The 14,951-nt window shown below is 18.3% G+C and overlaps 8 protein-coding genes across 8 annotated transcripts; 4 read left to right on the plus strand and 4 right to left on the minus strand.

Moving 5' to 3' along the window:
- Positions 1-212: 212 nt before the first annotated feature.
- DDB_G0274711 (hypothetical protein) lies at positions 213-461 on the minus strand (the record flags this gene model as incomplete). The annotated part of the gene is made up of 1 exon (XM_638931.1): positions 213-461. One exon carries the CDS (start codon positions 459-461, stop codon positions 213-215), a length of 249 nt encoding a protein of 82 aa, XP_644023.1.
- Positions 462-1,035: 574 nt separating this feature from the next.
- DDB_G0274709 (hypothetical protein) lies at positions 1,036-1,493 on the minus strand (the record flags this gene model as incomplete). Its single annotated transcript, XM_638932.1, has 2 exons — positions 1,036-1,220; positions 1,286-1,493. The coding sequence occupies 2 exons, from the start codon at positions 1,491-1,493 to the stop codon at positions 1,036-1,038; spliced, it is 393 nt and encodes a 130-aa protein (XP_644024.1).
- A 535-nt stretch (positions 1,494-2,028) lies between these two features.
- udkB (uridine kinase) lies at positions 2,029-2,856 on the minus strand (the record flags this gene model as incomplete). Its single annotated transcript, XM_638933.1, has 2 exons — positions 2,029-2,543; positions 2,640-2,856. 2 exons carry the CDS (start codon positions 2,854-2,856, stop codon positions 2,029-2,031), a joined length of 732 nt encoding a protein of 243 aa, XP_644025.1.
- A 1,471-nt stretch (positions 2,857-4,327) lies between these two features.
- fam91 (FAM91 family protein) lies at positions 4,328-7,288 on the plus strand (the record flags this gene model as incomplete). The annotated part of the gene is made up of 3 exons (XM_638934.1): positions 4,328-4,567; positions 4,640-4,736; positions 4,833-7,288. 3 exons carry the CDS (start codon positions 4,328-4,330, stop codon positions 7,286-7,288), a joined length of 2,793 nt encoding a protein of 930 aa, XP_644026.1.
- Positions 7,289-9,107: 1,819 nt separating this feature from the next.
- Positions 9,108-10,468, plus strand: gpt5 (hypothetical protein; the record flags this gene model as incomplete). Its single annotated transcript, XM_638935.1, has 2 exons — positions 9,108-9,733; positions 9,802-10,468. The coding sequence occupies 2 exons, from the start codon at positions 9,108-9,110 to the stop codon at positions 10,466-10,468; spliced, it is 1,293 nt and encodes a 430-aa protein (XP_644027.1).
- Positions 10,469-10,830: 362 nt separating this feature from the next.
- Positions 10,831-12,072, plus strand: DDB_G0274251 (hypothetical protein; the record flags this gene model as incomplete). Its single annotated transcript, XM_638936.1, has 3 exons — positions 10,831-11,130; positions 11,198-11,494; positions 11,593-12,072. 3 exons carry the CDS (start codon positions 10,831-10,833, stop codon positions 12,070-12,072), a joined length of 1,077 nt encoding a protein of 358 aa, XP_644028.1.
- Positions 12,073-12,282: 210 nt separating this feature from the next.
- On the minus strand, positions 12,283-12,782 carry DDB_G0274249 (hypothetical protein; the record flags this gene model as incomplete). Its single annotated transcript, XM_638937.1, has 2 exons — positions 12,283-12,619; positions 12,703-12,782. 2 exons carry the CDS (start codon positions 12,780-12,782, stop codon positions 12,283-12,285), a joined length of 417 nt encoding a protein of 138 aa, XP_644029.1.
- Positions 12,783-13,928: 1,146 nt separating this feature from the next.
- Positions 13,929-14,919, plus strand: DDB_G0274705 (hypothetical protein; the record flags this gene model as incomplete). The annotated part of the gene is given in 3 exon segments (XM_638938.2): positions 13,929-14,099; positions 14,233-14,413; positions 14,490-14,919. Coding segments are annotated over 3 exon segments (782 nt in total).
- Between the last annotated feature and the right edge of the window lie 32 nt (positions 14,920-14,951).

Genomic DNA, 14,951 nt, shown 5'->3' on the forward strand with positions numbered 1-14,951 from the left:
ATAAAAAAAATTAATTAAAGTGAAAATAAAATTATATAAAACGAAAAAAAAAGAAATAAACATTAATGGGTCTAAATGTGACATATCACCATATTTTTTTTTTTTTTTTTTTTTAATTAATTTTTTAAATATTAGTATTTTGTTTTGTTTAGATAATTTTTTATTTTTTTTTTTTTTTTTTATTTTTTTTTATTTTTTTTTATTTTTTTTTATTATTTTTTATTTTTTTTTATTTTTTTTTTATACATACAATAAATTCTTTTTTCAGTAGAAGTAGCAAAAAATAGACAAGTTTCAGATTCAATTTTAAGTTGAGCTCTATGATAAATATCTAATAGAAAGGGTTTCTTTTTATTAAGTTCTGCCATTGATCTTTCTTTAATTTCTTTAATTTCTCTTATTTCTCTATCTTTATATTCTTGAATTGCTTTTAAATATTCCACATTTGACATTCTATTCATTTTTTTCTTAATTTATTTATTTATTTTTATTTGATTATTTATTTTTTTTTAAAAAATTTATTTATTTTAATTTTTTTTTTATTTGTTTATTTATTTTTGTTTTTATTAAAATTACGTAATTTAAGTATAAATAAATTAAATTTTATTTTTATATTAAACTGGGTATTTGATTAAAAATAAAAATAAAAAAAAAAAATTATTTGAAAAAATAAATTAAAAAAAAAAAAAACCATTTAAAATATTTTAAATCTTTTCCCAGAGAAACAGAAAAAAAAACCAAACCAGGAATTTTATTATTCACGAATGATAGGATTTTGTCGACAGAATAAAAATAGTAAGAAAATGTGAAAATAATAAATGTTAACCTTTCGACAAAGTAGCAAAATAGTTAAAAAAAAAAATAAAAAATAAAAAAAAAAAAAAATAAAAAATAAAAAACAAAAAATAAAATAAAATAAAAAAAAAAAACTCTGATCAAAACAAAAATATTTTTTTTTTATTTTTTTTATTTTTTTTTTTTTATTTATTTATTTATTTAATTTATATTATTACAAAAAGGATTTAAGTAAAATGTTTAAAAAATTATAAGCACTAAAAATACATAAAATAAAGAATAATATGTCTGTATTATTATTATTATTATTTCATTTAAATTTTTTTTTTTTTTTTTTTTTTTTTTTTTGGCACCAGTATTAGTAAAAATTTTATTATTATTATTATTAAAATTATTATTATTTTTTATTATCATTATTACTATTACTATTATTGTTTTTTTTTTTTTTGATTAAAAAAAAAAAAAAAAAAAATCAAAATTATACACATACAGTAAACACTTTTTTCTTGTGTAGTACCAAAATATACACCAGTTTCGGCATCTATTTTAAGTTGGAATCTATTTATTCTATCTAAAAGTGATTTCTTTTTATTAAGTTCAGCAAGAGATTTCTCTTTAATTTCTTTAATTTCCTTAACTTCTCTTTCTTTATATTCTTTAATTTCTTGTCTATATGAGGAATTTGACATTTTATTCATTTTATTATTTTATATAATTTAATTATTTATTTGAAATTTTATCAAAAACACTTTATTATATTATTATTATACAGGTCGGGGTTTATATATATATATATATGTACCGGTGACTGGTAATTATGGCTATCACTTATAAAAAGCCTGTGTGATTATTTACAGTCTGTTTTTGAAAAAAAAAGAAAAAAAAAAAAAAAAAATGAAAAAATAAAAAAAAAAAAAAAAATAAAAATAAAAATAAAAAAAAATAAAATTTGTAAAAATCTAATGGAAGACATAACATTGCTTTAAAATTTAAACAGTAACCTTATAACATGCACCAACCAAAAAAAGATTTCTTTTTTTTTTTTTTATAACAAATCAGGAAATTTTAAAAATTTTTTTTTTTTTTTTTTGTTTTATTTTTGATTTGTTTTGATTTTTTTGTTTGATGTTTTTATTTGCACTATTATTCTTTCTCTGTTTTTTTTTTTTTTTTTTTTTTTGTTTGATTTGTGTGTACTTTTACTTAATTTTTTTTTTTTTCTTTTCTCTTTTTTTAAGCATGATTTACAGAAGAAGCAGTATTACTACCACCATTTACATTTAATTGACCTTGAGATTTTCTAAAAGATTCTTTTTCAGATAATTTTGAACTGATATGTTGAACGATTAGATCTATGGCAACTACATTATCAGCACCTCTTGGAATAATGACATCGGCATGTTTCTTGGTTGGAAGGATATAGTCATCGAAAGCAGGTTTAACAAATTTTTCGTATTGATATAAAACACCCTCGAGACTACGACCTCTTTCAGCGATATCTCTCATAACACGACGAGATAAACGAGTATCAGAATCTGTGTCGACAAAGATCTTAATATCCATTTGCTCTCTCAACGATTGTGTATAGAATGATAAAATACCTTCGAATAAAATAACATCAACATCACCTAATCCTACTGTTTCTTCTAAACGTGAATGACTCTTGAAACAATATGTTGGAATTTCAATATCTTTACCATCTTTTAAATCTCTTAATGCATTTTCAACTAATGACCAATCAAAAGCATCTTAATAGTTTTTAAAAATAAAAAATTAAAAAATTAATAAATTTTTTTTTTTTTTTTTTTTTTTTTTTTTTTATTGTGCTAGCTAGAATCGCTTACCTGGATGATCAAAGTTATAACTTGCAACAGTTTCTCTATCTTCTTTTGATAATGGTCTATAGAAAGAATCTAAACAAATTATGGCAATTCTTTTATTTTCTAAACGTTTCATAATTTCGTCACATACTGTGGTTTTACCTGATGCTGTTCCACCAGTGACACCAATGATGAATGGATGTTTACTATGACTGGTATTGTTGTTTTCCATATATTTCATTTTCTAAAAAAGTGTGAATGATGATGTGTAACAAAAAAAAAAAAAAAATTATTTTAAAAAAAAAAAAGAAAAAATAATTTTTTGTAACAAAACTAAATTAATAGTAATAATTGCAAAAAAAACAAATAAAACAAACAAAACGAAAAATGAAAAAAAAAAAAAAAAAAAAAAATTTAACTTATCGTTTTATTTTTTTTAAAATTTTTTTGAATGAAATGAAACCACAAGAAATAATTTTGGAAGATTTTTCTAAAAAAAAAAAAAAAAAAAAAAAAAAAAAAACAAAAAAAAAAAACAAAAATGGATTGAATTAATTAATAGAATATATATTATTAATAAATAAATAAATAAATAAATAGATAAATAAATCAAAAATAACAAAACAAAACAATTTTGGAATATATTTATATAATTATATAAAAAACAAAAACTATTTACAAAAAATAATTAAACCGATTGTAACTTTTTAATTGAAAAAAAAAAAAAATAAAAAAATAAAAAAAAAGATATTTTTATTAATATTAATAGAATTGATGTTTTTATTACTAAAATTATTATTTTAATAATATTAATAAAAAAAAAAAAAAAAATAAAAAAATAAAAAAAAAATGTTTTAAAAAAAAAAATAAAAAAAAAAAAAAAAAAATAAATAAAATAAATTAAATGTATCACCCAAAAAAAAAAGGTTTATTTTTATTTTTTTATTTTTTTATTTTTATAATTTTATTTATTTTTTTTTTTTGTTTTTGGTTATAAATATTAATTTTGTATATTTTTTTTTTTTTTTTTTTTTTTACTTTTAAATCAAATAAAGTATTCTCTTCATTTAAAATTATTATGAAAAATACTAGGCATCTTATTTTTTTATTTTTTTTTTTTATAATTTTGATTAATATTTTTTTTTTATTTAAAATTATTATGATTATTTTTTTATACACATCTGTTGTGTTATAATTTATTCTCAATTTGAATTGTTGTTTTTGATTTTATAATAATAAAAAAATTATTACTATTTTATTTTTTTATCTTATTTTTTATTTTTATTTTTTATTTTTATGGTTTTGGTAAAAATAGTCCTTAAAAAGAGAAATTCAAAATATCCAAAAATTGTTTTTTTTTAATATATCTGAAAAAGTCAAAAATATTTTTTTTTTTTTTTATTTTTTAATTTTTTAAATTATTGAAAAAAACACATACCAGGAATATAGTTTTGTTTTTTTTTTTTTTTTTTTTTTTTTTTTAATAATTTTTTATTTTAATTTGTTTTTTTATTATATATATATATATATTATATTGCATTATATTGAATTGTTTTAAATATATATTTTTTTTTTTTTGATTTTTAAATTAATTTTTATTTTTTTTATTTTTTTTATTTTTTTATTTTTTTAATTTTATTTTTTTTTTTGTGAAATTAATATATTTCAAATTCAAAAATAAAATAAAAAAAAAAAAAAAAAACTTTTAACTAATGGATCAAAGTTCAGAAAAAGAACTAGAGAAATATATTAATAATAGGGTGCAATGGGATTCATTACCATCACATGCAAAATCAATATTAGACCAATCACATGTAAAATATAAACAATACTGTTTAAAATATAGTATCAAACATCAATTGAGATGGGATACAAATTTAATTAGTAGTTTTGTTACTGATGAAAGATTATATTATCAAGAAATTGTTAGATTATCGGTTGCAAATTTAGTTGTATGTATTTAATATTGTTATTATTGAATATATATATATAAATACTAACACATACACATATAAATAAAATAGTTATATCCATATCATATTCAAGATAAATTAGTACCAATGTTAAATGTTACACCATTTAAATATTATTTAATAATGATGATTGAAACAATGACAAATTGTAAGTAATATCTATATATATATATATATAATATATAAAATATTAAAAAATATAAATATATTAATATGTATTGTTTAAAAAAAAAAAAAAAAAAAGCAAAATCATATGATGAAATACCAAATTTTACAGCAGTTGATTGTATAAGAGTATTAGGAATTGGTAGAAATCAATTTATAGATTTAATGAATAAATTTAGATCAAAAGGATTTTTATTTAAAAAGAAAAAAGATGTTATTAGAGGTTTATTACCAACAAGATCATTAGAGAAGAATATTGAATATTGGTGGATACTTAGATACGGTTATCCAAATCAAGATGAGGAAAGACAGGGATCATTACCAGCTAGTGAATTGGAGGTATTGGATGATCTAAAGAGATCCAATGGTATCAATGGTAAACAAGCTGGTATCTATTGTAGAGAATCTGTGATATCATTGATTTCCAAAGGACTGGTTTACATTGATGTACCCATTCAAAATCAAGATACAATCTCTGTACCACCTTTGGAAGGATTTGTTATGAATAGAGTTTTAGGTGACTATTTCGAGAATTTACTCTACAAAATATTCGTATCAATTGATGAACGTACAACAATTCAAAAGTTATCAGAAGTTTTACAAATTAATGTTGAATTGGTTAAACAAGCATGTTCACTATATTGTAGATTAGGTTTTGCAAAGAAAAAGAATTTAGAACCATTATTACCACAAACACCATCACCATCATCAGAAGGTGATACACATTCAAAATGGCATCATTCTTGGATAACTTATTATCAAGAAAATGAAACTATAATACCACAACCAATTTTAAATAATAATAATAATAATAGTAATACAATTGATAATAGTAATAATAATAATAATAATAATACAAATATAACATCATCAAGTAGTAGTAATACAGCAATTAATAACTCATCACAATCATCTACATTAGAGAATAATGATAATATTGTTGAAGGTGTAGTTGATGAATCATTTAATAATGGTAATGAGGAACAAAAAAGAATTGGATTTGTATTTGATAGTAGTATAACGGCATTTTTAATGATGGGTAATTTAGGATATGGTTTAAAGAATCATGCAGTTACAATGTTTGAACGTGGTAAATTATCAAATGAAGCATTGGCTGATTTCTTACAAGAACTTGATAAAATTGATGTAGAAGAGTTTGTAGATTCTGAAGCTAAATTATATGCAACAAATGCAATCTCTTTAAGAGATACAATTAGACATTTAAAAAATAAATATCGTATTGATGATAGTAATAGTAGTAATAGTAATAGTAGTAGTGGTGGTGGTAGTGGTAATTTACAAGGTTTAGATTTAATTAGTTGTGAAAGAATGAATCAATTGGATGAAACAACTAGAATTAGAGTTTTAAAAAAGAATTATTCTGTACTGATTTCAATGGCACCATTATCAATTGATTATTGTCCAGTTATTAGTTCTGTACCACCAAATTTTGGACCGGCAGTTTATGAAGTTCATTCATTTTGGTTTAGAATTTATTTGTATAGTATGGTTGGTAAAGGCCCAAATTCTATCCTCTTACCAAAGGGTACAAGATTGAAAAGAATTCCAACCATTTTCAAAGATTGCGAGAAAATACTAGTTTGTCCAATAGATCATGATCCAACAACTGTAAACTTGTCACAATTGTTACCATCTGTAAATGAAACTTTATTATCTTCACCAGTGTTATTATCAGCTTATACCTTTATCAAATATGATACTCAACCAAAGTTATCAAAGTTAATGAGTCATAGTCGTTCAAATAGTATAGTATCATCTTCAAAAGATAATCAATTACTCTATCATATTCCTTTCCCATTGGATGATTTATCAGCTGATAATGGTTCACCTAAAAAATATACAAATATTATAACTAATAATACAACAACAACAACAACAACTACTACTACTACAAATACTACAAATTTAAATAATAATACTATTATAAGTGAAGATCAATATAATTCAGATAATATTCATACTCATCCAATACTTTATAAAATTCAATCTACTTTTAATTTAAAAAATTCTTTTGGCTATATTACATTATTAAAAAAAGAAACTCATATTTTATTAAATAATAATAATAATAATAATAATAAAAATAATATTAATAATAATAAAAATAATAATAATAATAATAATAATAATAATAATAATAATAATAATAATAATAATAATAATAATAATAATAATAATAATAATAATTCAATTACACATCAAAAGGTTTTTGAATATTTACCATTAAATGTTTATTATGGTATACCAATATTTGATGATAAATTAAATAGAGAGGTTTGTGCAAAAATTGATAAATTCAACTTATTATCTAAAGAAAATTTAAATAGACATAGTATGGATAGTAGAAATCTTTCGTTAAATCTATTCAATTTTATATCTTCTACTTGTCCTCCAATTCATCCAGATTTAGATTCAATAGATGCCACTAAAATCAATTCAAATTTACCATCTGTTCAAAATATTCCCTTTCCAACTCAAATCATTACTTTTGTAAATGGAAATTTAGATTTATAATAAAATAAATAATAAAATAATAAAATAATAAAATAATAAAATAATAAAATAATAAAATAATAAAATAATAAAAAAAAAGAAGATAATAAAAAAAAAAAAAGAAGATAATAAATCACGCGTGTTAATAATAAAATAATAAAATTATAAAATAATAAAAAAAAAAAAAAAAAAAAAAAATTAAAATAAATAAAATAAAAAAAAAAAATTTATTAATAGAAAAAATAAAATCTATAAATAAATATTTATTTTTTATTTTTTATTTATTTTATTTTATATTATTATTTTTATTTTAATACATTTTCTTTAATTATTTTTTATTTTAATAAATTGGCTTTTTTACAAATAAGATTATATTTTTATTCAACCACACAAGTTTTTTAAAACTTTAAACACACACCACACAAACCCAATTTATCCCCAGGTGTCAATATCTTTTTATTTGAAATTCAATAAAAAAATTAATATTATTATAATTTATAAAAAATTATATCAGTTAATGATTTATTTACTTTAATAGTAAAAGTGTCTCTCAATTCATTCAATTCGAATGATTTGAAAATAAAAAAAAAAAAACAAAAAAAAAAACAAAAAAAAAAATGTGGTGTGTTGTATATTAATATGTCGAATGTTGGTGTGATAATATTATTTTTTTTTTTTTTTTTTTTTTTTAATAGTTTAAAAAAAAATGTGGTTCAAAAGTTTATTTATGTGTGTGTTAAGTAATTTAATGTATTTATGATCTCCGTCTGCCAAAATGTATAAACAAACAATCTAAAATCTGAACAATTACATGCTTATTTGAATTTTTTTATTTTTTTTTTTTTTTATTTTTATTTTTTTTATTTTTTTTATTTTTACTACTTTTAAAAATTCTTTTAATCATTATTTATTTTAAAAAATCAGTGGTTTAACGGGTTATAAAATTATTAATAATAGGATAAATAAAAAAAAATAAAAAATAAAAAACAATAATTATTATAAAAAAAAAAAAAAAAAAAAAAAAAAAAAAAGAAAAAAATCTATTTAAAAAAGTTTTTTTACAACATATGTGTTTAATAAATATTATTATTAATATTCAATATCGGTTCATAATTAACAATAGGAAGAAAAAATAAAAAATTAATCATTTAAAATAGAAAAATCATTTTTTTTAAATTTTTTATTTTTTATTTTTTTTTTTTTATTTCAAAAAATAAATAAATAAATAAATAAATAAATAAATAAATATATAAATATATAAATAATAAATAACTCTTGTATACTAATTTTTATATTTTGTGGTTTTAATACAAAAAAATTTAATTTGAATAATTAAAATATTAAAATAATAAAATAATAAAAATAATAATATAAATAAATTTTAAAAAAAAAATAAATATAAAAATTAAAATTTAAAAAATAAAATAAAAAGTATATTATAATAATAAACATTATCAACTTTTTTTTATTTTTATTTTTTTTATTTTTAACTTTTTTTTATTTTTATGCTAATTATATAATTTTTTTTTATAATTTTCTAATCACTTTTTTTTTTTTCTAAAAACTCTTTCCAAATTTAATTTAATTTTAGTTCAAAAAAAAAAAAAAAAAAAAAAAAAAAAATATATCCATATATAAATATACATATTAATTTTAATTAATTAGAAAAACTGACTTGTTAATTAATTTTGTGTATGTTGTCAATTAGTTTAATAATTTTTTTATAAAAAAAAAAAACAATTTTTAATATTAATTTTATTTTACTATATTTAATATTTAAAATTTCAGACCAAAATCAAATAATTATTTATTTAAATTATAAAAAATAAAAATAAAAAAAATGAAATTTAGAATATATCAAATTATTATAATAATAATTGTAATAATAATATCATTTAATATAATAATATTATTAAATAATCAAAATGTAATAAAACTGAATAATAAAAATAATAATTATAGTAATAGTAATAGTAATAGTAATATTAATAGTAATAGTAATATTAACATAAACTTAAATAATAATAATATTAATAAAAATAATAATTTAAAAATTAAAATTGAAAAAAAAGAAAAATTAATTGTTAAAGAAGATGAATTGAAAATTTCAAATGAGTTTAAACCAAAATCTAAATTTTTAAGTATAAATAAAAGGGAAACAGTACTTTCTAGAGAATGTAATTTTGTGGATTTAGTATATACATGGGTAAATGGATCAGATGCAGATCATATGGAAACTAAAAAACAAGTGATGTTTAATTTAACAGGTGAACACATTCAAGATTTCGAACCACATCGTTATAGAGATATCGGTGGTTTAAAATACTCATTACGTAGTGTTAGAAAATATGCACCATGGATAAGAAATATCTATATCATTACAGCAAATCAAGTTCCAACTTGGTTCAATTCAGAAAATCCTGAAAATGTTAAATTCATTTTCCATAAAAATTATTATGGTAATATGTAAGTTTTTTAAAATACACACAAATAGTAAATAGTAACACACACTCACACACTTTTATTTTTTATAGTTCACATTTACCAACATATAGTTCAAATTCAATTGAATCGAATTTTTGGAATTTACCAAATGAAGTTTCAAATTGTTTTTTATATTTAAATGATGATGTGTTTTTTAATAGACCAGTTGAAAAGAGTGATTATTTTTATGATGATCAATTTAATCAAAAGATTTATGAAATTCAAGAAAGAACCCAAGTTTTTAATGAGCAAAAGAAATTAGAACCTTATGCTAAATCATTCGCTTATTCAAATTCAATATTAAATAAAATTTGGGGAGAAGATAAGAGAAGATTTTTACCAGATCATGGCGTTCAAGTTTATAATAAAAAGATTTGGTTAATGATACATGACCAATTATTTGATTTCGGTCTTGACCAAACTTCTTCAAATAGGTTTAGAGAATCATCAGATTTACAATTATCCTTTATTTATAATCAGTTTGCTAAACGTTATTCAAATCAATTTAAATTGGCTTCAAAAGGTGCTAATCTTTATGTTGGAATTTGGAATGATCAGAAAATTATTAATAATGCTATTAATAGAATTTTAAACGAAAAAAATGCAATGACAATTTGTTTAAATGATGGTTTTGATTTTGTTGATGATGAAATCCATTCAAAATTAACAAATTTATTCGATACATTATTTCCTGAAAAATCACCATTTGAAAATTAAAAAAAAAAAATAAATAAAAATAAAAAAAATTAAAAAATTTAAAAAAATATAATTAAAAAAAAAAAAAACTTTTTTTAAAAATTGTTTATTACTAAATGTTAAAATTAAAAAATGTGGAAAAATTGAATTACCTTAGAAAAAAAAAAAAAAAAAAAGGGGTTTAAAAACTACCAAGTTTTCCCAGGGTTTTTAATTTATTTTTAATTTTTTTTTTTTTTTTTTTTTTTTTTTTTTTTTTTTTTTTTTTTTTTCAGAAATGAGATTTCAGTTTTTGTTTTTAAACAAAAGAATTGATATTTTTATATTTTCATTTTTTTTATTTTTTATTTTTTTATTTTTAATATATATATATATTATGTATTATGTCAAAATTAAATATTAAAGGAATAGTTAAAAGATGTGATGATTATGGAAAATTAGTGAATAGATATTGTGGACCAGTTTTTGTTGGATTTGCAACATCATTAATAACATTAATTGCAATCACCTATTTCACAATTATATTTCCAGCAACATCTGATTTTTCAAATTTATTTTTCATTTTCAATTTCTTTTGTGACCTTAGTATTTCATTATTCCTTACCTATGGTATTTATTTCAATTATATAAAAGCAATTATAACAAAACCTGGTTATCCAAATTTAAATTCAACTTTAATAAATGTATGTTATTTATTTATTTATATCTTTATATTATATTATATTAACAATTATTAACAATTATTTAAAGAATATAAATAGCAATATAAATAATAGTAATAATAATAAAGATAAAGATAAAATATTGATAATTGATAATGTTAAATGGAGTTATTGTAAGAAATGTTCAAAAGCTAAACCACCTAGATGTCATCATTGTAGTGTTTGCGATAAATGTGTTTTAAAGATGGATCACCATTGCCCATGGATTGGTGGTTGTGTTGGTTTCTATAATTACAGATATTTCTTTTTATTTTTATCATATCTTTGGGTATCAGTTTGTTATGTATTAGCTCATTCTTTACCTTTATTATTTGGTGGTTATTTAGTAAGTAATAGTTGTAGTAGTAGCAGTAGTAGTAGTATCAGTAGTAGTAGTATAATTTATTATTATTACAAACTAACACATATTTTAAATTTTAATAGTATAGTAAAAAATATACAGAAATTGATAGATTATTAGTTATTATATCATCAATTGGAAGTTTCATAACATTTGTTGCAGTTGGATCATTTGGTGGTTTTCATGCTTATTTAATTGGTAGTGGTCAAACATCAATTGAAAATTTATATCCTCCAAAAAAGAGACCAAATTATAGTTTAACTTCAATTAAAGATAATTTTCAAATAGTTTTAGGTAAAGGTGATTATTGGTTCAGTGGTTTATTACCAATAAATTATACTCCAATTGGTAATGGCTGTGATTTTAAACTAAATATTTCAAATGAAGATAATAATAAAAATAATGAAAATAATGAAAATAATGAAAATAATGAAATTGACAATCATAATAATAATAATAATAATAATAATAATAATAATAATAATGAAAAAGAAGATAATATTAATGAAAATGATAATTTAATAAGCTATGATACTGATGAATATAATAGGCATAAAAAATAATAGAATAATAGAATAGTAATAATAAAAACAAAAAAAAGAGAGTTATCAATTTTATTTGTACATTTGGTTTTTACTTTATTTTATTTTATTTTGTTTTTTTTTTTTTTTTTTTAATTTTTTTTTTTTTTTTATTATATATATAATTCAAAAGGGTAATTGTTTTGTTTTGTTTTGTTTTGTTTCTTTTTAAATCAAAAAAAAAAAAAAGAATTAATGTCTGTATGTATTATCTTGGTTATTGTTATTATTATTATTGTTATTATTATTGTTATTAAATTGGTGATTATTATTATGTGGAATGAATTGATTTTGATTTTGATTTTGATTTTGATTTTGATTTTGATTTTGATTTTGATTTTGATTTTGATTAAAATGTGAGTTTGGACTTGGTTTAAAATCTTTAAATTCATTTAATTTATGTTGGAAAATTTTATTTCTTGCATAATTAATACCTTTATCTGCAACCCATTCACCAGTGTTAAAGAAACCTTTAGCAACCATAGAACCAGTTTCATTCTTAATCATTCCAACTACTTTTTGTCCTACACTATTAGTTTGTTTTTTTAAAAAAAAAAAAAAAAAATGTTAGAAAATTAATTAATTAAAAGGAAAAAGAAAATAAATACTTACTTTAAACCAGTGGTTCTTCTTGCACCAGCGCAAATTGTTGAAATAATAACGCAATCACAAATGAGTGAAATTAAACCCATTTTATTTTTATTTTTATTTTTATTTTTGTGTATTAGGAATACTGAAATATTTAAGTATGGATGAAAAGAAAAAAGATTTTTTTTTTTTTTTTTTTTTTTTTTATGAAATTGCACATCCAAAAAAAAAAATCAAATAAAAATAAAAAAAAAAAAATTCAATAATTTCAACGAAAAATTAAAATAAAAAAACAAAAAAAAAAAATAAAAAAAGTAATAATTACTTGTCCCCACACTTTCCAACTTTTAATAACTATTATGTGTCAAATTCAGTGATAATTTTTTTTTAATTGAATTAAACAAACTAAAATTAGTTTTATGTACAACTAATTATTATTTATTTTATTTTTTTTTATTTTTTTTATTATCACATGATAAAAAAAAAAATTTTAAATTGAATTGTTTCATTTTTACATTTTAGATTTTATGGGCTCTATATAAAATCAAATAAAAAAAAAAAAAAAAAAAAAAAAAAAAAATTCATTACTTTAAAAAAATTAGAGGGTAAAAAAATATATAAAAACAGAAACCAAATACTAAAAATGCATTAACATAAACCCAATACTAAAAAATGTTATTTAAAAATAGAATACTTAATTTTTTTTTTTTCTTTTTTAAAAAAACATAAATCAAATGATATTTTAGATTTTTTAACTTTCTAAAAATAAATAAATAATAAAATAATAATAATTAAAAATTTTTTTTTCATATAAAATTTAATCCCTACTCGTTGTTCTTCAAAATAAAACAATTACAAAAAATGGATGATAAATAATTAAATTTTAAAAATAAAATAAAATTGCTTGTTTAAAAAAAAAAAAAAAAAAAAATGAAAAAAAAAAAATGAATTGAGAAGGTTTTTTTTGTCTTCCCGAAGAATAATTGGTTTTTTTTTTTTAAACAAGCAATTTTAAAAATAAAAATGATTGCCGAAGATAATTTTTAAAAAATAATATAATACGTAATTTTAAATCTATTTTTAAAAAAAACCTTGTAGAATATTAATAATTTAATATAAAAATGAATTTTTTTTTTTTTTTTTTCATTCAACCAAAAACCAAAAACAAAAAAAAACTAAATAAAAAACAAATATATATTTATATATTAAATAATTTTAACTCTATAATAAACTAATTTTAAATTTCAAAAATGATCGAAATTAATAATAAAATTGATTACATTTTCTATACAAATAATACTCCAAACACCTATAAAATCCAATTAATTTTACTCGAATTACAAAAGGAATATGGCATTACTTTTGAAAGTAGATTTATTAATGTATTTAAAAAAGAAAATTATTCTGATGATTATATAAAGGTAATTACAAAATCAAAATCATTTCTTTATAATTTTAATTATTTATATTTAATATTAATTATTTAATTTTTTTTTTTTTTTTTTTTTTTTTTTTTTTTTTTTTTTTTTTTTTTTTTTTTTTTTTTTTTAATAGATTAACCCAAATAAAAAAGTTCCAGCAATTGTTGATCAAACTGGTGAAAAACCATTTATTGTTTTCGAATCAGTATCAATTTTAATCTATTTAGCACAAAAGTTCAATACTTTTCTTCCAGACTTTAAAACAAACCCACTTGAAAATTCAGAAGTTATTACATGGACAGTTTGGCAAGCAGGTATGTAATTAATTATATATCTCTATATGTATAGAATTAATATTAATGTTTTTTTTTTTTTTTTTTTTTTTAATAGCTAACCTTGGACCAGCATTTGGACAATATTTCCATTTTTCATTCTTTTCACCAACTGTTCAAGAATATTCTTTACATAGATTTAATAATGAAGCACAACGTATTCTTAGATTATTAGACGATAGATTATCAGATCAACATATATTGGTGGAAATGAATTTTCTATTGCAGATATTGCAAGTGCAGGTTGGTTATTATACTTAAACTCTGCACCATTATATAATGCAACTAAAGAACGTTTCCCAAATATTTTTAAATGGTTAGATTTAATCAATCAAAGAGAATCAATTAAACAAGTAAATCAATCAATTTCAGATGGTTTTAAAAATTTTAATCCAAGTTTACTTCGTGCATTATTTACAAATGATCCAGAATTAATTAATGCTAAAGCTCCAATTGGTATTGAAAATGTTATTTTAAAATATGATTAAAAATAAAATAAAAAATAAAATAAAAAATAAAA

This window comes from Dictyostelium discoideum (assembly GCF_000004695.1).
Source record: "Dictyostelium discoideum AX4 chromosome 2 chromosome, whole genome shotgun sequence".
Taxonomy (NCBI): Eukaryota; Evosea; class Eumycetozoa; order Dictyosteliales; family Dictyosteliaceae; genus Dictyostelium; species Dictyostelium discoideum.